The 21,734-nt window shown below is 43.5% G+C and overlaps 1 protein-coding gene across 2 annotated transcripts in view; it reads right to left on the bottom strand.

Annotated features, from left to right (window-relative positions):
- Nucleotides 1–327: 327 nt before the first annotated feature.
- The window catches only part of ANLN (anillin, actin binding protein), a 56,456-nt gene continuing 35,049 nt past the window's right edge, over nucleotides 328–21,734 (bottom strand). Inside the window, exons 21-25 of one of the 2 annotated variants that reach the window (XM_075921746.1) lie at nucleotides 21,520–21,573; nucleotides 16,370–16,456; nucleotides 12,851–12,958; nucleotides 2,222–2,394; nucleotides 328–1,762 (exon numbers count right to left, since the gene is read on the bottom strand). In XM_075921746.1, the coding sequence (XP_075777861.1) occupies nucleotides 1,639–1,762; nucleotides 2,222–2,394; nucleotides 12,851–12,958; nucleotides 16,370–16,456; nucleotides 21,520–21,573 (546 nt within the window). In that variant the 3' untranslated portion in view covers nucleotides 328–1,638. The remainder of the gene's footprint in view (nucleotides 1,763–2,221; nucleotides 2,395–12,850; nucleotides 12,959–16,369; nucleotides 16,457–21,519; nucleotides 21,574–21,734) is intronic. The other variant, XM_075921747.1, reaches the window with a different exon arrangement.

Consider the following 21,734-nt stretch of genomic DNA (forward strand, 5'->3'; position numbering starts at 1 on the left):
TTCTATAGTCCTGACCAGCCTGGATCACTAGTCTCCATATCTAACATTTGGTCTCTGATTAAATTGTTAAGAGGATAGGAGTCTGTCTCAGGATTTCCAGACCACTGAACTGGAATGAATATATCAAACAAACAGACCTGACAATTGTCTGATTACTAAGACTCAGGATGGTATGGACAAGACAACAATGTATCCTGTTTTGCATATAAAAGTCAACCTTCCCCACCATTGAGCATATACCATCTGTATATGGATTAGAAGCCTTGAAACAATATGCACTTTTCCCCCTCCAATTCAAAGTGTACTTCGATTACTGCACACAACCCATTTTTGGAAGTTTACTCAGTCCTTTTATTCTTTACATAAGGGAATACAATAAATCTTAATACATCATTCTGAAATATTTAAAGATGACAAAAACAGTAGATTCAAGAGCAATAGTAGAGAAGACAGGATGAAAAGTTTGGTTGACAGAATTTAGTGTTTCAAGTGTGAAGATTTAACAGCTTATAGCACTTTAAAGTACACTACTAATGTACTTTACAGTAAGCGCAGTAGAAAGCTTTTGTGAACATTGCATATTTGGACTTTAACTGAGTAGTTCTGCCATTTTACTGGTGGCCCGAAGTACAGAGTTTTACCTGAACTTATAGACAACTCTAGTATTTCTCATGGCCAAAAAAGTATTAGTTGGCATACAGCAGCTTTGTTGAGTCTTATAAAAAGGAACAAAAATTACAATTTTTTTCTGGTGCTCAAATGCAGGGAAAAAAAAGAATGAGAATTATACTCTGTACAAATCATGAGATTCAGGACACACATATTTGGGCAGTTTGAAACTAAACGTATAAAACCCTAATAGAATATTCAAGACATTTTATTTCTATGAAAATGTGCAACATACTGCATACATAATTCAACTTCTGTAAACCACATAGCATGTGCCATGCACTCGCCCATAAACTGCTTTGTAGAAGAAATGGCAGACAAGATTAAGAATGTAAGAAACAGTTATGGATGTATTTGTACATTTCTTTTTCTGACAACAAGTAGTTTCCACTTTCCACAAGTGAAAGTTTATACCGCATGCTGTAAAGTGCACAAAACTGGCAACTTTTATGCCTAAGGAAGAATTACTAAAAACCTCAAAAGCATTGAAGTTCCTGCTTCAGCACTCTACCTATTAAATGGTGTGAACTCTGATGAGTCACTGTCCCCTTAAAGAAAAATACACTTAACTAGTACACTTGTGTTTTACAAGGAATTTCAGATTTCCTGTAATAAAGCTATCTCCTGATTTAGCTGTTTCCAAAGAAACTTTGATATCTTAATAGACCATACTAAGCTGTATAGATTTTCAAAAAGAGGTTTTATATTCATATTTAGCACATTCAGATAAGGAGCTTAATTGCCTCCTATAACACTCGTTTGCTAAGAAAGTTGTTAAAATTCTAATAAGAAATACAAATACTACATAACAGTCTGTATAATGAATGGCACATACTCTTCCAGATTTAAAGCATAAAGTATAATAAGTAACCCAGAGGTGCTTAGACAATCCTACATTTAAAAAAAACGGATTTATAATGCAGTTTGTTTTCTTCTACATAAGATCTCACAGCAATTTTCCTCGTAGTTTCAAGGCTTTCCAATAGGTTTATAGCATGCATCAGGCTGCCACATACGAAGATCCACAAGAACTTGGTTGAGTTTTTGCATCCAAAGGTTGCGCTCTTCTTTAGTATCAGCAGATAACAAGTTCCTTAAAAAAAAAAAAAAAAAGTCTTGAAACATCCTTCCGATTCTCCAAAAAGTCATTAAAGCCAACCACTTCCAAAATAGTTTTCTTAACCCTCCAACAAATCGAGACCCAGAGCTTAGAAATTTAAAAAAAAAAAAAACACCCCCCCCCCCCGGAGTCTGCCACACAAAACATAACTATGCAAAGTGCTGTCATCAGAAACTACATGACACTAGTACAGCTCTCAAAATAAGAGCTGAAGTTCCTAATTCTCACAAAACTGGACATGAACATAATAGCAAAGCAGAACTAAACAAAATGGTTCAAGATTAACCCATTCAGTCTCTTCACATGGCAATTGATAACAATCCTATTCAAATTCTAAAGTTCAACAGACTATGATACTGTTAATATCACTCCTAATACTGGACAGAAAGATCGCAGCACTTTAAAGCACAACAAAATCATTTATTCACTTACTTGGTGACACAGAGTGTGTCTTTGCATTGGCTGACCAGAGTCTCTCTATCATCTTCCCTCTGAGGTCTGACAGTGATTAGCTCAAAAGTGTTGGGTCGGGCACAGAACTCTCTGTTGGCTGGTTCAATGTGACGATTCGTGCAGTTAGCCAAGTTTATCCGGCCCATAGGATGCTGAAAATTAGTGAAAAAGTCAGGTCATAGCAAACAGGATTTGTAATTCTACATATTTGCACTCAAAATTTAGTCATGTACGGGTAGAAGATCTAAAGAAACAGACATATCTGGAGTGAGATAATGCAGATCTTAATAGTGAAATATGGAAGCCCTACTGTGTCATACTCCATGGCTACAGAATTCAACATTTGCTTTAGAACAATGTTCATACATTTCAGATTTACTTTAAAATGAAACTAAAATGTATAACTCCATTAATAGGCTTGGCAAAATTCAATGCTTTTTGAAAATAAATTTCAGTGTGTAATGTTAATATTTACTTTTAAACATGTTTTCAGACATTTAAATTTTCTGTTGCATAACATGCAGACACTTACTGATTGATAGTTGTCAACATCACATGTCAAAATATACAAAATAAATATCCTTAAATCAAACTAAGTTCAAGCAGGACTTTTCTTACTTTACCTATCTGTAAATTTCAATCATCTATTGAAAAAAAATGTGGTTTGTGTATGTACTGTAAAACTGACATTTCACAACAAAAATCAAATCCTTCCCTATCCAGTCATTAGTCAAAGACAGCTTTGAGAGTATGCACCGAAAAGGGAAGTTACTCACTTTGTACAATAACAATTCTTCTTTGAGATGTGTGTCCCTGAGGGTGTTCCACTGTTGGTATCCGGCTTGTCCCTGCACCACTGATCAGAGACTTTCAAGCAGTCATCAGGCAGGCTGTGCATATGCGAGCAGCATTCCCGCCTTTGAAGTAACACGCACAGACCACTTTTCCCTCGGTTTCTTCTTTGACACCCTTGTGAGCTGCTATTATTGCCTGAAGAAGTGGGGAGGAGAGTAGGTCGTGGAGCACCCACGGGGGGGGGGGGACATCTCGAAGAACAATCGTTACTGCATGAAGTGAGTAATTTCTCTTTCTTCTTCGAGTGATGTACCCATGAGTGCTCCACTGTTGGTGACTGTGTAGCAGTGCCCAGATAGATGGTAGGCTTCAATTAATTGCTACAAATTGTGGAGAGGACCGCGGTGGCTACTGCAGAATCTGTTGTAGAGCATGATGGAATAGCATAGTGCTTCATGAATTTGTAATTTGACAATCATGTCGCTGCTCTGTGTATTTCCTGGAGTGAGACCCCCTTTAGGAAAGCAGCTGATGTCGCCATCGCTGTGGTACAATGAGCCCTTGGAGTCGTCGATAATGACCTGTTCTGGAGCAAGTAACAGGTAGTAATGCATGATGGTATCAACTTTGAAATACACTGAGAAGATAGTGGTTGTCCCTTGGTCCTTTCAGCCAGGGATACCAGCAGTCTCTGGGATACCGAAAAGACTGAGTCATAGAAAGATAGAAGGCAATTCCAGAGTGTGTAAAGTGGCCTCTTCTTTGGAGAAGAGCGGTTTTGGATAGAAGGTGGGAAGGACTATCGGTTCATTGATATTGAATTCCGACCCAATCTTGGGTAAAAAGGACGGTTGAGGCCACATAATAATCTTGTGCTTGTGAAAGGTCATGTACGGAAGTAAAGCCGTGAGCGCTGCAAATTCGCTAACCCACCTTGCGGATGTGATTGTGAGGAGGAACAGCATCTTATGGTGAGGAAGTTAAGTGATGAAGTTGCCATTGGTTGGCATGTACACTGAAGAAATCCAGTGCTGGAAGCTCAAAAGCGCAGGCTGGCATGCGGAACTACGTATGTGGTGGCTGCCATGTGTCCCATAAGCTTGAGGCAAGTTAGGATGGGTATGGTTGGGCTGATGGTAACGATAGTGACGAGGCTTTTTCTGTTGTCAAAAGGGTGATTAGGGAAGATAGGCTCATGCTGTTATGGAATCTATGCGAGCCCCTATGAACTCCAAGGATTGCATAGGGCATAGTGTGGATTTCTGCTCATTGATAATGAAGCCCAGCGACTGAAGAAAGGCCTTTGCAAACCTGATCATGCCTCTCGTGGCATGTTGTGAGGGGCCCTTGATAAGGCAATCGTCCAGATAGGGGAATATTGTAATGCCATTGCATCTGAGATGTGCTGCTGCCACTGTGAGGGTCTTGGAAAAGACACTGGGAGCAGAGGAGAGTCTAAATGGGAGGACTCTGTATGGGAAGTGATGTGACGCTACCACAGATCATAGAAAACACCTGTGTGGGATGTACTGTGATGTGAAAATATGCATCTTGAAGGTCAAGGGCTACAAACCAGTTCCCTCTGTCCAGTGCTGGAATTATAGTGGTGAGAGTGATCATTTTGAATTGCTGCTTCTGGAGGTACTTGTTTAATTGCTGCAGGTCCACAATGGGCCTCCAACCCCTTGACCTCTTCTCTGTGAGAAAGCAGTTAGAATAAAAACCTCTCTCTTTGAATCTTTTTGGGACTTGTTCTATGGCTCCTATATTGAGATGCTGCACCTCTTGGTGGAGCAGTATGTCGTGAAAGGGGTCCCTGAAGAGGGGGAGAGAGGGTGGGGTGGTTGGGGGGATTGCTGTGAAGGGGATAGAATATTCACAGTTGATGACTTCTAGTACCCACCCATCCGTGGTGATTGCTACTCATTGATTGTAATAAGGGAACAAGCAGTGGTGAAATGTGTCAGACTTGCCAGGTACTGAAGTGGAAAGGAGGTCGGGCAGACCCTCGACCAAATTCTCACACTTACTACCTAGAGGTACAAGTCATGGAAGAACAGTTAAGGGCTTTTCTACGATGGTTTCGAGGTCAGAAGTGATTCTGTGCAAAAGGCCGGTACTGTTGTTGACTAGAAAAGACGGTCTCTGGTAAGGTGTGCAACACTTCCTCCAGTAGCATGGAGTGTACATCCCCAAGATGCACAAAGCAGTGCGCGAATCTTTGCTAGAGTGTAAGGACTCGTCAGTATCTGCAGCAAATAATTTGGTCTTATCAAATGTCAGGTCCTCTACTTTGGCCTGGAGGTCCTTAGGGACTCCTTCTGCTTGTAGCCAAGACGCACATCTCTCATTACCATAGATGTCACAGCAGACCTAGCAGCATCTAGGGCCATTTGTAGAGCCGTAGTGTATCCCTCTGATTGCCTTAAGGATAGGCCTTTTGTTCTTTGCAATATTGTGCATAAGCTCAGTTAGTTTCGTGAAATTGTCAAAATCATGATTTGCAAGCAGTGCTGTATAGTTGGCTGTGCAAAGCTGCAGGGTTGAGGAGTACATCTTCCTCCCAAAAACATTGAGGCGTTTGTGGTCTTTGTCCTGTGCCTGAGCCTTGTGTTGCAGTTTTTTGGCCCTTTGGTTCGCAGCATCAACTACCAAAGTAGTCAGGCTGTGGGTGTAAATACAAGAATTCCACGCCCTTTGATGGGACAAAATACTTTCTATTGGCCCTTTTGTTGGTCGGGGGGGGGGGGGGGGGGAGGGGGCGACGTGGGGTTTGCCATACTTCATCAGCTGCCTCAAGAATAGCTTCATCTAAAGGCAGGGCAATTTTAGATTTTGCAGAGGGCTGCAGGTTCTTTAGGAGCTTGTGCTGTTTTTCCAGCACCTCTGATAAGACTACCTCTTGACTGATTACTACTCTCTTAAATAATTCCTGGAACTGTTTAAGGTCATCACTAGGTGCTGGATCATTCGGGATAACCACTTCATCAGTAATGGAGGAGTTATCATTGGGTGGTATGTCTGATTGCTGGACCATTGGTTCATCCTTAATTTGCCCTTCCTCTAGGGGGTACCCTTAGATGGGGAATGCGATGGGTCTGAATGTATAGATGTCACAGACCTCTGTGCAGGTGTAGGAGGGGTAATGGAGGTACGACGAGGTGCCCCATAGCGATAGGGGGACCATCAGCTAGGTCTGTCAAAATAGTACCATTCCGGAAGCCAGGGAGGATACTGATAACGAGATAAGCCATATGCCCCGTAAGGTGCATATGCTCTCTCTGGGGAGGAGGGTTGAGAGGAGAACCTACTGCTTGAATCCCCTTGGTAAGCACCGATTTGAGACAAGGCAAGTGAACATGGCGAGCCCCTTATCAGTAATGGGGAGCGAGTGCAGTGCCATGTCAAAAGTCAAGCAGGGGGCCCAGTTCTGGCCTTCCTGTCCTGGTGGTGTATGTATGTGTTTTGTGCATGGGGGAATGGCTGTGGGATGATGCCCTGTGAGCTGTTGCTGAGTCCCCTCGTACATGAAAGGGTGGCATGGGTGCAGTCACAACCCCAGGGGATGTGGGGTTAGCACAAGGTACTGGAGAGCAGCTGGGACTAGCCCCGTCACCCGTGGTGGAGATTACTTGGGGGTTCACGTTGTGCCGGGGATATTGAGTGTACTCAAAACACTTAATGCCTCTGTTACATCAGGCCCTTTAGTAGGTGCCCTTTTTGATGCCTGGGCATAGAGGAGGCTCAAAATTTCTGTATGCCTGAGGTACCTGGTTCATCCCTTTGACTGATTCTTGAGGGGGAAGAGAGCGGATTGGTGAGGGTCTGGTTTCTGACCATGACTTCTGAGGCAAAGGGCTGGAGGGATTGCCCTGAGGAGATTTTGCGCTCAAGCCCTTATTGTCCCTTTTATAGCTATGGGGCTCAAGAGCTTTGGCAATAGACAGCGTGTGGGCTGTGAGCTCTCTTTCCTTGCGAGCACTCGCTGTCAGGCTACAGCAGTGGACACATTTTTGTTGTACGTGTCCCCCCTAAACAGCGTATGCATTCACTGTGGTCATCAGAGGCTGGCATAGGCTCCTGGCATCTTCAACATTTCTTGTCCTTAGGCAGGACTAGCATGTCTCCCAAGGCTGAGTATACCACCCAAGTTGTATAAACCAAACTGCCTGCTTAGGTTATTATTTGGTTTATTCAGGTTGTTGTTTTTTCCCCGTTTTAGTTTGACTCAGCTGCAGCCGCTTGTCCATGTGTGGCAGTGAGAACTGCTAGCAACTTTTTTTGTTTGAACAAAGAGAGGAGTCTATCTAAAGTACTCAATTGGTTGTCAACTGGTTCTCTTTAATATGCAGAGCATGCTGAGGAAGAGAGGGTTGAGCTCCCTCAGTCCGTAGCCCAGGGCCAGGAAGAAGGGAAAGGGGAAAGAGGGCTGTATGTGATACTTCAAAGGTGGGAATGCCACTCTCTGCCCGTGTATGCGCAGCCTGCCTGATGACTGCTTGAAAGTCTCAGATCCATGGTGCCTAGCTGAGTCTGACACCAACAGTAGAGCACCCACAGGGACATCACTGGAAGAAGAACTGACGCTTGGCCAAATCTACTGAATGTCTGAAACAATAGCTTTGAAGTGTAAGCATTCATTTTAGTGTGCAGCATGATTCTGTAGCCACAGGATTTAGTATTTTCCCCCAAAATGGCCTGCATACAGTTGTTTCTTATTCTCTAGCTTTGCTACCAAAAAGTTAGTTTTATTACATTGTGCAATCCCTGCACTATTCCACAGAGGCAGAGCTGTAGTCTAAGTTTGCAGCTTGGGAGGTAGGAGAGCAAAGATAGGGCTCACAAACTTAGTAAGGAAGTTAAATATCAACTAATCAAATAGTCAATGCATTTTCCATCGACTATTCAATTAGTTGATAGGGCGATTCCACCTTTGACAGGGGAGGGATAGCTCAGTGGTTTGAGCATTGGCCTGCTAAACCCAGGGTTGTGAGTTCAATCCTTGCGGAGGCCATTTAGGGATTTGGGGCCAAAATTTGTCAGGGATGGTACTTGGTCCTGCTGTCAAGGCAGGGGACTGGACTAGATGACCTTTCAAGGTCCCTTCCAGTTCTAGGAGATAGGCAAGCTCCATTATTAAAATTAAAATAGAAGTTTAGCAACAGCCCTAGGACTATTATTACACTTCAAAAGGTGAAAGCGCCACATGGAGCTTGGGACTAGCTGAATCTGGGCTCCCCACGGTGCTGCTGCTTTGAAATGCTGCAGAGAGCCTGACACTGGGCTCCCTGGGGCATTTCAAAATGGCAGCGCCACACGGGACTCCAGGTCAGTGGGCGAATCCTCAGCTGGCCCTTGGCTGCACACCACCACTTTGAAGTACTCCCTCCTCTTCCCCCCACCCCCTTGCTGCCTCTTTTTGATAGAGGCAGCAGGGGGGAGAGGGAGAGGGAGGTGAAAATCAACTAGTCCTTCACATCCCTACTGAGTATGAGCCACCAAAGGAATTTCCCTTGACACATGGGGAAGAAGGTTCTGACAGGCCACTAAAATTATGGAGATGTTACTCAACCTAAGACAACCTGTGGTTTAATAATCACAAACACATTTTCATGTTATACGAGCCATAGTTCTGGTAGGGAATGTATTCTGAGATTGAATAAATTAGCATTGTCATGGAATGTAGGGGTTCTTGACAAGACCTTGTATACAGGTTAATAGGAAGAGCAATCACAAGAAAAGTTACATGCCACCAATAATGTTACCTAGTAGCAAAGATTCCCTACCCACAGTTATTAGAAAGAGGCAATGATGCAACCTGGAAGACTGGATAAAAAAAGTTTGGAAAGCAATCCCAAAGCTCCACAGACAGCAAGCTTAGAACTTTTCTTATCTAAGCCATCTTTCCTGCAGTTCTTTCAGGCTGGATGCTTACGGTCTTTTGCTAACAGAGAAACCACATATCTATGCATGTGGACTAGGGATGTTATAGTGAGGTCAACTAAACGATTAAGATATGCAGGAGCTTATCGGTCAACGTTATCAGCTATACATATTCCCCCCATTCCCGTGGCTCTGCAACGTGTTTTTTTTTTTAAATGGGCTGGCTGACAGGCTGGTCCAATCCCAGGCTTCCCATTATGGCTCTGCATTTTTAATAGACTGGGGAGTTGGCCCCTAATAATGCAGGTCCACAGTAGGGATTATGCTGGGACCCAGTATGAGCCAGAACTGAGCGTTTAACTGATAAGGGTTAGCAGTGAAATCAGGTAGTCGACAAAATTTGTCAGCTACACAATTAATGAATTACACGTTTCTTAACATCACTAACGTGGACTGGCACAGAAAGCCCCAGGTGTCCAGTGTTTGCCCCAGAATTAAGAGGAAATTTGTACTTTGACAACTAATTAGAAAGCTTATCAATAAAAGTTTAAGTGAGTCAGGAAAAAAAACTTGTTTTTGACTCCTGAGAACTGCCTTCATTTATATCTGCAGTACAGGCAGTCCCCGAGTTACGCGGATCCGACTTATGTCGGATCCGCAGTTACGAACGGGGCCATTCCTCTCCCTGGTCTCCAGCAGACCAGGGAGAGGAAGCAAAGCGGTGGAACACGTGGGCAGCGGACAGGGCTGTCCGCTGCCCACGCGCTCCGCGGCTTGGCTCTGCTTTGCCTCCCCCGTCCCCCTGGTCTGCAGACCAGGGGGACGCGGGGGGACGGGGCAAAGCAGAGCCAAGCCGCGGAGCGCCCGGCCAGCTGACAGGCCAGACGCGTCTGGGCTGTCAGCTGACCGCGCGCTCCGCGGCTTGGCTCTGCTTTGCCCCCCTCCCCCCGGTCCGCGGCTTGGCTCTGCTTTGCCCCCCCCCCCCGTCCTCCCCCCCGTCCACCTGGTCTGCAGACCGGGGGGGGGGCAAAGCAGAGCCAAGCCGCAGAGCGCGTGGTCAGCTGACAGCTGGCCGCGTCCTCCGCGGCTTGGCTCTGCTTTGCTCCCCCCCCGTCCCCCTGGTCTGCAGACCAGGGGAACGGGGGGGGGGGTGGGGGGGGGTGGCAAAGCAGAGCAAAGCCGCAGAGCACGCGGGCAGCGGACAGCCCAGACGCGTCTGGGCTGTCCCGCTGCCCCCGGGCTCCGTGGCTTTGCTCCGGACACCTGTGGTACAGCAGCTGGGGCACTGCCAGTTGGTCCCGTAGTGCCGCTCTGGGTGCTACTGGACCAACCGAGCAGCACCCCAGCTGTTCTGCCCCAGGCGTCCCCAAGTCAGCTGCTGCTGAAACTGACCAGTGAAACTGACCAGCTGAAACTACAGGAAGCCCCTGCCCCAGGCTTCCTGGAATCAGCCGCTGATCAGTTTCAGCAGCAGCTGACTTGGGGATGCCTGGGGTTCTTAAGTTGAATCTGTATGTAAGTCAGAACTGGCGTCCAGATTCAGCCGCTGCTGAAACTGATCAGTTTCAGCAGTGGCTGAATCTGGACGCCAGTTCCGACTTACATAGAGATTCAACTTAAGAACAAACCTACAGTCCCTATCTTGTACGTAACCCGGGGACTGCCTGTATTCCAGTAGGATTTTGCACCACTGCATGTGCACATATTTCATGGGCCATGCATTATGGAAAAGTTGCTGCAGTTCTGCTTTTTGCCCACTAGAAGGAACTGTGGCATTAGAACATAGCAGCTGCTTCTTGCCAGCCCAAGTTATCATGGGGAAAAGTCTGCAGCGCCTTCTTCATTATGCCTGTCGGCAAGGTCAGGAGACAGGGGTATATAGAGACAGCATGGGGCAGCCGGTGGAGGTGTGGGGGAGGGCAAGAGGGGTTTCAGACAAATTCATAAGGGCTAGGGGGAAAGGATGGACTAGAGCAGGGCTGAATGGAAGCAGAAGTGGAGGACCATGGGGGGGGGGGGGAGAAAGAGGGCAATGTACGGCAACATGAGCAGAGGAGATGGGGTGCAGAGCTACAGGGGAAAAAACTGAATGGCTGAATGGGGGCACAGAGACATATGGCACAGATGATGCAGGGACATGAGGGAAGTGATGACACGTGGACAGAAGGTGCAAGGACTCATGGAGATAGGGGCAGACGTGCCTGACAATGGAAGAGGCTAGAGATCAGCCAGTATCTGCCTGGAGAGTGCTTCCTAACAATCTCTCCCTGCTCTCCCTCTCCCTCCTCCCCCCCAAACAAAAACCAAAACCCTTGTTCCATACTTTTCCCCACCCATACCCCACAACCTTTTAAGTTCTTACCCAGGCTCTTTCCCAGCAATTACTTCCCTCTCCCTCAGTTCCTCCATTAACCCTGACTCCCCCAAACCTTTGCATTTCCTCTGAGGGATGCAGGAAATATAGTCTTATATAAATGTAGTTTAAGCGATTTACTCAGCATTCTGTATTCATATGTCTAATAAGGGATCTAGTTGTCAAAAAAAGTTTCCCAAATCTTTAATGTTTGTATTGTTACACATGTACTTTGATAGGTATTTTGAAATAAATTGCCAAAATAAAACTGATGTGATTATATTGTTTTATTTTGACCAAATATGCAGAATGAAAACATGGGGTGTAGAATTTTTAAATGTTTGGCACAGAATTCTTCCAGGAGGAATCCATGTAGAACTACACCAAGGAGCCAAAGGGCTCAAATCAGTGAGAGATGAACCTCCTTGTTTGGGCCATTAGTAGGGATATTAAATTGCATTTAAACAGCTAATCAAGTAGTCGATGAGTTTCCATCAACTACTCGATGGGGAGGAAGGGGAGAGAGAATTGCAGAGCTGCTGCGGGGTTGCTCCCAGCCCAGGAAGCTAACTCCATTTAAAAGGCAGAGCTGCAGCGGAGTATGAGCTGCCCAGTTCTTACTCCATTTAAAAGCCAGAGGCTCAGCAGGGGACCCAGGAATCAGCTGATTCCCGGCTCATGCCCATCTCCCTTTGCACCTCTGTCGCCCCTGCTCCCAACCACCCTGCAGACATAGTTCAGGGGGAAACCGGCTTTTAAGGCAGCTCCTGCTCCACCCCGATAGAGGCAGCAGGGGGGAGAGATTAGTTGTGTAGTGACTCAACTACCCGACAAACATGTTTATTGGGCAGTCGACTACTCAATTAGTCTCTTACTCTCTAGTTAATGGCTAGGAATGTAACTCAAACTGTCTACAAGATATTCAAAGGAGTAGTGGTATTAGTCTAACTGAAAAAACTTAAACAACACAATCAACCACATTAAAAAATTGCAAGACTACAAGCCATAGTTGTAACATAGTTTGGTCAATTTCATCAGCAGGAAATGATGCTATAAATACAGTTGGGCCCCCTACTATAGTAAAGCATACTGCTCAAAAGTTTTAATGGAATTTGTCAGGCTAACAATGCTGTTTTGACAAAATGGTAAGGCAAACCCCATATCATTTAAATGAACCGTGTTTATCTAAGTTGCCAAGGAGTGTTACATCACCTCTTTTACATTGAAAGAGAGACAAGCATCAGATAAGATACCTAACAGAGAAAGCTTTAAATCTTGAAAGTTAAAGAAAATGAGGGCCTCCCACTCGACCACTATGGAAACGGTCACCAACTTCAGGATCTGGCTCTCTCTTTGTCCTGGCTTATACAGAAATCAAATTGGGAGAAAAGTTATCTTGCACAGCCTACCCCAAAATATTTCAGAGCTCAGATTTTTAAGGACTAACTGCATCAGTTAAAAAAAAAAATAAAAAAATGCAGGATTAAGGGAAGACAGATACTATGAAATACTGCAGATTGCTTAGTGGGAGGTTCTCAATTATAATATTCAATGAGGTGTATTTTAAATTAAATTACCTTTCGCTTTTCATCATCTGGATATGTCCAGTAAGAGATGCAGTTTCCAGAAAGCACACACCAGCGCCGATGCCAAGCCCCAAATCCACTAACATCTTCAAACATTGTCTAAAAAGAATTAAAAAACCTGCATGACTTGACACACTTATTTTATCCTTGTTTAAACTATGTTGGTTAATCATACTGATATAACAACTTTATATCAACCATTGTGTTCAGGGTTTTTTCCTGGTTTTTTTTTTTTTTTTTTTTTTTAAGGGGATGGGAAGGGAGCATACCACTTTACACAAATCAAGTATACTAATATCATTATAGTCAAGGCTGTAATAAATCAGAAGCTAGAACTTGCCTATAGACAAAGAACAGATTGTCAAAGTACTGTCCCTCAAGACAATGACAGCCAGATTTTTCTGCATTTAGGAACCAGAGGATAGGATTGGCCACCAACAGCACTTAGAATTCATTATACTTTGTGAGACATTTCCACACACCCTGCATTCCTTCCCCTCAATATTAAACCATTCTTTGTCTTTCCATAATATATAATTCTTGCCTAGTGCTTTACACAAGATCCAATTCACTGCTAAAAGCTGGCATTTGTAAGGACCATGATTTGACACCAAATTGCCTTCCACAGACCTCACGCCTATTAATATAATAAGCTTTTTTGTGTAAAAAGGCTCGATATGCAAATTGAGATTTTTTTATTTTGTAGATGCATCTGCAATCTAGACATTACTCCTAGGTTTAGAGTGCTGCTACCTCCAATATTTTAAAAAAAATAAAAAAGCAATTAAGTTTATAAACATTCATTTTGTAAAAACTAACATTTTATCTTCAAGCACTGAATTGCAAGCATCTTGAGTGTTAGCTTGAAGAGCCGCTTTCAACTTTGTGGTCCATGGACATCTGGGGGAATGAGGTGTAGAGGATACAAAGCTACTCAAGATTGTTAATTCTGAAAGTGACTGCAGAAAGTTACAAAGCGACCTCACAAACTGGGCAACTTGGCAAAAAATAGCAGATGAAATTCAATGTTGATAAATGCCAACGTCATGCGCATTGGAAAACAATCCAACTATAAATATTAAATGATGGGATCTAAATTAGCTGTTAGCACTTTCTCCAGAACAGTCATGATTTTATAGACCTCAATTATCTCCCTCCCCCCCCACTTAATCTTCTCTGTTCCAAGCTGAAGTCCCAGTCTTACTCCTCACTCCAAATATGGAAGCTATTCCATACCCCTAATAATTTACAATAAGGGCATACAATGGATTTATAGGAAATATATTTACTGTCTTGCTATGTTTCGTAATGATTCCCACTATTGTTAGCTCTTGACTGTCAATGCATGTTGAGTGGATGTTTTCAGAGAACTATCCACAATGACTACAAAATTCCTTTCCTGCATGCGATTTACTCCTTTTCATAAACTCAAGAACTAAGGGTCACCAAATGAAATGAATAGGAAGCAGATTTAAAATAAAAAGTATTTCTTCACAAAACAGTCAACCTGTAGAACTCTTTGCCAGAGGATTCCCTGAACACCAAGACTATCACGGAATTTTTAAAAAACTGCAAATTCATGGAGGAAAGATCCATCACTGGCTATTTAGCCAGAATGAATGGGCAGGGATAGAGTTCCTAGCCCTTCTTTGACAGAAGAATGGGCAACAGGGGCTGGCTCACTAGATGGTTACTTATTCCCTCTGAAGCACCTGGTATTTGCCACTGTTGGAAGACAAGATACTGGACTAGGCTACATCCCTATATTTCTTTAGTTTCTGCAGACCATTTACTGCTCTTGGCAAGATTGGCAGGTTTTCCTGTGTTATATTATTTACCTTTTCCTAAGCAATTCAGGAAGCAACACAATTAAACAGTACAGGAAGCCAGTGTAAAGTAGTCTGCTCTAAAAGGCTTTTAAGATTATAGTAAAAACCAAAATATGGTTTGTGCTTAGCAGAGTATGGCAGTCCATTTTTAAATGCATGAAAATAGAAGTTTAATGTTGACCCAAAAGAGACTGTTAAGAAAAATGGAGGCTTAGATATCAAAGTATGCAGCAGTTTGCAGATCAAGATAACGAAGGGGATTCCAAGAAATAAAATTGGGAACTTATATCTATATAGACAGGAAAGGAAGACAGATTTTGACTCTGAATTAACCAAATTATAGTAGACACTTATGTTTCACAATGGCATTTTTCCAGCACATTTAGTGCCATCTGCTGGATACAAATGTAATAATGCATTTCACTAGGCTGGAATGACAGCTACATTGAATAAACCAACGCCAGGTTAAGATTTGGTTTTACAGATATTGATTTTAAACACATTTTGGATATCGGATTACATAATAATATTTGCATATCGGATTACATAATATTTGCTTTTAAAAGGTCACAGAGTCCTAGTTGTCACAACAAAGAAGTGTGTATGTGAGGGGGGTGTCTAGTAACAGCTGTAGAATCTCACCCTATGCCTGTCAAACTAGCCATATTAGTTCCGTCAAAGGGAGGTGGATGAAAGGACAATTACAATAAAACAAAACATCTGGCCACTAGGAATATTAGACAGTGATTAATTGAATAATTGTGTAACTGAATCAAGTGTTAGCGATTACATGATTATTCGATAGTCCCTAGGGTCAGGACTGGCAGCCAGTGTGCTTCCAGCCCTACTCTGGCAGGAGGGAGGGAGAGTCTGCCACCTTGAGCTGCTGGCTCTGTATCAGCTCCCCATGGTCAGGAGTTGCACTAGTATCCCAGGGAGCGGCATTCCTTCCCTCGAACCTCATGCTGCTGCCTCTGATAGCAGCAGCAGGGGGATGGAGGCTGGAGAAGGCAGTCGCCTCCTGCCTGCCCACCTCACTGCCTATGTGAGAGGCAGCAATGGGGGGGCAAGTGGCTCGCATGAGTTGCTACACGAGGGAAGCTGGTTTTCAAGTCAGCTCCCTGTGTCTATCAGCTCTCGCATGCCCCCCCTCACCCTCCACACTGCTGCCTCTGGGGATGGAGGGGGAAGACCAGCTCTGCAGAGCCACCTGTGCTTGTGGGGAGCCGGCTTAAAAACCAACTACCCCACTCTGATAGACAGAGCAAGGGACGGAGTGGGGGAGGGAGTGCATGTAGTTGATAAAAGAAACTGATAAACCTAGTGTTATAGGTTAATTGTGTAGTCGACTACACATTGATATCCCTACTGGCCAGACATCCAAAAAACAGAACACTGAACTGAATTTTTGTTTTCAGTTTAGTATATCAAAAGGCAATATTGTATTAAAGCAATTTTAGCCTTAGTTTTGCAGATTCAATATAGACTCTGCTTTTTAGTTAGGAAAAGCAAATCTTAAGCCATTCTTACAAACTTTACTTTCAAAATAAGAAGATATGGGTAGAATGGAATCATTTCAATCTGAGCATTTATTAAGCCTGGTTTTGTTACTGCCAAGAAAATAAATGTGCTTGTTTTACTTAAGTCAGAGTAATTTGCGAACAATAAGTGAGCTACTTACCAAAAATCCCTTTTCTTCCACAAAGGAGTCTACCTGACATTTTAGTTTTAGATATATATGGCCTTCTAAAGAAGACAGAAAGGGAACCTGCGGGAGAAAAAAAATAAGTTATTTAATTGATACAGGTCAACTTTTTTCCCTGTACAAATCTGCAACACCAAGAGATTAGCAAAGAATTTTTTTACATTTACATCTATCATTAGGGGCCAGAGACCCCTAAATACCAGGCCCAACAGCCACTTACTGTCAAAAGTGTCATTAATTTTTTAGACTTCACTTGTAAGGGCTTACCTACACAAGGAGCTCTTCCTGATTAACTATTCTTGATGAAGCTCCATGTGTGGATGCTCTTCACTACAATAAGAGTGCCATTTTCCAAAGATGAATCCACTCAAAGTCTGCACAAGGAGTTAAATCAGGAATAGTGACTCCACTTTAAATTCACATCCTATCTTTATATGAATTAGCTTCTCACTGTAGACAACCCTTCACATTTTAAGGTATGAGTGAAATGCTATTTGTATAGTCCTCTAGAAAGATTCATGTTAAAGGTTTGGCTATATAATCTATTGTCCTCAGAATTAGAAGACATTTAGATGACATCTACATTCTCCTGAGGGTAGGGGGATGGTTAACCTTATTTGTAAGCAAAGTAAAGTGGAAAACTTGTCCACAAGATAATATATCCACCCAGAATGCTTTTTAGCTAAACCTAAAACACTTGGTTAGAGTATTCGTTACAGTTGTCTCTGTCATGAGACAAGACAGAGGGTTTGTGTTAACCAATTTTGTGTAAATCTGCTAAAAACATTACTAAGATAGACTAGGGCATAAGTAGGTCCTGTGCCACTAGAGGGCAATTAGAATGCTATCCTGCTGAACAGAACATACATGCCTTGAAACAATTCCATGCAAGTCTGAAGAACCATTCACATATAAATTCGGTCATAATCCCATATCACTATCAGGCTGCTCTATAACAAGCCAACTATTAAAACTCAATGTTTCCTTCTAGAAGCTGTTTCAGTAGAGAGAAAAAAAAAAATCTTGCAATAAAGCTAGGAAGTTGACAAAATTTCATCAGGATTAGAATGATTTAGTAACTCAGAATCTAAGTACAGTAGAGTCTCGATTATCCGACATTCCGTGTTATCCGACATGCCTGTGGCTGCCCAAGACAATTGTGCAGGCAGTGGAGCCGACAGAGCGGAGTGCAGAAGGGAAGGTGCCGGGCATTGGGGAGACAAAGACGGTGAGAGAAGAGGGAGTAGAGAGCAGGGCCATGCGGCAGGATGCCAGAGCCCAGCTGCCCCCGCCCCTGAAGGTCGCAGGGTGCCCTGACCTCCCCCGGCCAGTCGTGCTGCCCCCGACCTCTCCCATCTCCCCCAGCCTGTCTCTCAGTCAGGCAGCGTGACTGGCCGGGAGAGAAAGGGGAGGTCCGGGGGCAGTGCGGCTCCCCACGAAGCAGCCGAGTGACTGCAGAGCAGCAGCTGACAGGGAAAAATACCTTGGCCCCTGCAAGGTATTTTCCATATTATCCGATATTTCGATTAGCCAACCATCCTTTGGTCCCATTTTGGTCAGATGATCGAGACTCTACTGTACATTATTTTGAAGCAGAATGTAGTGCTTACTAATGTTTATTTTTCACATTACTGATGAGATCCAATGTATCCATACAATATCTAAAAGCAAAAAGCGCCCGTGATTCCAACAGATACATTGGTGTGCTCACTACTATACAAGAATACTCCATTCTCCCAGAAATGACTTTGTGTATATCAAGTGAAGAGGCAAATAGAACCAATACCATCCATCACAGTTGACAGAAATTTAGTCAGTGACTTCCTTGGGAACAAGATCAGGCCCTCCATATTCACTGCTTGTAAGACATGTACAAAAATCAAGGAAAAAGCTTCCTAAATAAGAGGTTATAAAAACATGCTTTTATCCATAATCAGAAATGTAGAGCTCTTAGAATTCAAAAACTTGTTGATAGTCAGTAGATATAGTCAAAAATACATAAAGCACATCTGCAGTAGGGATATAAATACCTACTTAAAAAGTTAACTGGTTAAACTATATGTTTAACTGGTTTACCATGAAGGTCCATTCCTACTGGAGGGTATGGAGAAAGGAGGTTGGCTGCCTGCTTTGGCCCAGCCCTCTGGTTAACTAATCACCAGATAAGCAAGTTGGTAAGGCTATCGTTTACCAGGTAACCAGTTAAACTTTTATATCCCTAATCGGCAGAGGCACACAATCTGACAATTGTCTCAGATAAAGTGTGTGGTTTTACTCCTGCACTAGATACTTTAAGGAACAGTGAAATCTTGGCAAAAAGTATCAAAGACTTTCAGGCCCAGAGAGCCCAAACAGGCAATTGTGGAGGGTTCTGTCACTGGTGGCTCAGGGAGTAGTAAGATTTCCTGTGGTGCCAAGATGACAACTTGTGCCCACTATACGCCAATCTGTAGGAGTCAGACTGACTCCAATTGAGTACGAAGACCACAGGGGACCTACATCTCTGACATCAATCTTAGAGGTGGGAGAACTGCTGTGGTCCCTGGAAGGACAGAAATAGGGTAACATGGATGCCACTATTGCTGGTTTCCCTTTGAAGTGCACCGGCAGTCTCATCGGGGGCTGCAGTGCTGATACAACCTCCTGTCTACATGGAGAAGCCAGTGCCAGAAAGCACATCAAGTGCTTCCAGCAGCGAGGGCATAGGTAAGTGTCCTGATGGCACCAGTGAACTAGGTTAGCTGGGACTCGACAGGCATTGTGGCCCAACTGTGGTATCTGTGCTGGTCTGAGAACTGTGAAGCTGAAGATCAGCCCCTGTCCCTCCTTTTCTTTTAGCTAGGCGACTGGAAGAGATGCTGAGGGCCAGCACAGTCCTGAGTAGCAGCATGCCAGTGCCGGTCTCTGCCAGAGTCCTTCTCTCAGTGCTCCAGACAAAGTTTCAAGATCAGTACCAGAGTACTGAAACACAGATTTCGAAACACAGATTATCTAAATGGATTTCAGGCTGTATATGCCTAGCCTATACTATATTTCAAAAGGAGCCCCAGTCCAACATATGGGCCCACTCCACAAAAGCAATGGCAGCATCAACGGGCATTCCTCCAGAGCATATCGATAGAGGGAATGGTACTCTGGTCAAAGTCTAAGTACGCACTGGATCTACAGTGCCTGAATCTGATTGCAGTTTCAAAGCCATTTCCATCAGCAAAATTCTGCAATGGGGGCACTGATCCATCCAGTGCTCCTCACCCAAGCAGTAGGCACACTCAGATGTGGGAATGGATAGCCTGCAGCTCACTGGTTAAATCCTGGTGAGCCAGGTTTGTCCCAGTAAGAGAACCATTTTAGGCGGTTTCTGCCAAGTGGCACCACAAGTGAACTATCTGTACTAAAGTCTACTGTAACCAGGAAAAAACAAACAAAAAAAATTGTTTTAGTCTAACACTATAGAACAACAAGCAAGCGTAATAATAATGCTAAAGTATTAACTATTAACTCTATCTATTCCTAGCTTAGAGTGAGGTCTACTATTAAACTGAAGCTGGTGACAAAGACAGAACTGAACAGACAGTTGGCTGCGCAAGCGGGATAGCGGTTTCAAATGTCGCATAGCAGCATTCTGCGTGTGCATCTGACAGTGGGCACTACTACCTAGAGTCTCCAAGCAGAGGCACAGCGGTGCTCAAGCAGCTAAGGTGGAGCACCTACAGGGACACTACTCAAAAGAAGAATGAAGCATACCCCAGAATCAACATTAACAAGACTGGGACATGTACCTAACAACTTTTCCTAACAAAGCAAACTAAACTGTGAACTAACTGCTAAACTATATGAAAAGACTGAGAAAATTGCTAGAACATTTGTGAGGCAAGTGATGAGCAAGGGGAAGTCTCAGCTACCATCACTGGCAGTAAGAAGGAACTGAGGAGGGGGGAGGATCAGCAGGGCACTATAATGGGCACCATAATGGCACCACTCCAGGGAGGTCCCAGACAAACACAATGGCTAGCTGCTAGGAGAAAATCTTTTGGTTACTGTGCATGTATACATGCACACATCTGTCTGGAACACAAATGAACAAGTACTCTAAGCAGCAGCAAAAATGCTAGATTTTTTTTGTTTACAGCAGAGGTCCCAGGAATCCACGGTTTACTGTGTGCCAGGAAATGGTTATTTATATTCAGATTACAGTAAAAGTGTGTGTGTGCAGGAGGGTTCTTCAAGAACTCCTCTTGTGTGGGAAAATTATGCTTCACTTGACAAAGTCTTCCTCGGTTTAAGTTTCCTTGAAGGACAGATTTGCTGGACAACTTGAGAAAACTCTAGTCCGTGACCTTTGGTTTTTCTAGGTTGCGCCTACCATTAACATGGATAGAATTGGAGCTGCTCGGTAGTTCATGAATGTTGAATTTCAACATGAGTACTGGAATCTTGGCTGTAGGAATACAGTGTTTTCTACTGAACTAAACAGAGCAAAAAAAAATGAAGGGGAGGGGACAAAGAGTGGTTCAAGATAAGTCACTTCTTCACAAATACCTGAGGGCTCAGACTATGCCAGACAGGAAGAGATCCCCTTGCCCCCATACTTCAAAAGACTAGGATGTAAGCACCTGCTGAGGTTTCTGAAGTTAGGCCTGCTTTTAAGAAAGACTGTTTAACATTAGAAGAAAAATATTTTGTGGAGTGTTGTTTTTTTAAGGCCTTAAAAAAAATGCAACCTGGTCATTACACTCACTCACTCTACAATTTTTGGGATGCTAAATAACTTCAGATCCCTATTTTAAAAGCACAATAGTTAGAATTATCCCTTTGATGGAACTGTGTGGAAAAAAATGAAGCAGGGTAACTTTACAGCACTAGTCTGCAAGTTTTTAAATTTGGTGGCATTTAAATTTCAATTCTACAGCAAGCTGGGAAGTCTACAAGTATAGACTATCACTGCACAGACTTTGTAAATGACCCAGTTGTACTATATTGCACTTGTCAGTTTGCTAAGTCTATAGAGGAACCTTGTATATGACCCAGAAAAATTTCAATTTCCAACTACTTCCGAAGCTCAGGAGCAACAGACACGAGCAACATACACTAGGAAAATAGTGTCTTAAGCAAATAAACATAGCAACCTTGTCCTGGAACATAAAGTCCAGTAGTTCTCTTTCCTTCCCTCCATAATTTATCTAAGGAAAAAAAGAAATATGCTGAATGTGAAATTTAGGTTTTTTTTTTTTTTTTAAAGCAGCATAAAAAACTACATTTGAGTATGTTTCACTCCTTTCTTCCTTCAGTCTTTCATTGGAAGTTAAGGGTAGAGACATTTATAACACCACCGTGGTGGTCA

The sequence above is a fragment of the Pelodiscus sinensis genome, chromosome 2 (genome assembly GCF_049634645.1).
Source record: "Pelodiscus sinensis isolate JC-2024 chromosome 2, ASM4963464v1, whole genome shotgun sequence".
Taxonomy (NCBI): Eukaryota; Metazoa; Chordata; order Testudines; family Trionychidae; genus Pelodiscus; species Pelodiscus sinensis.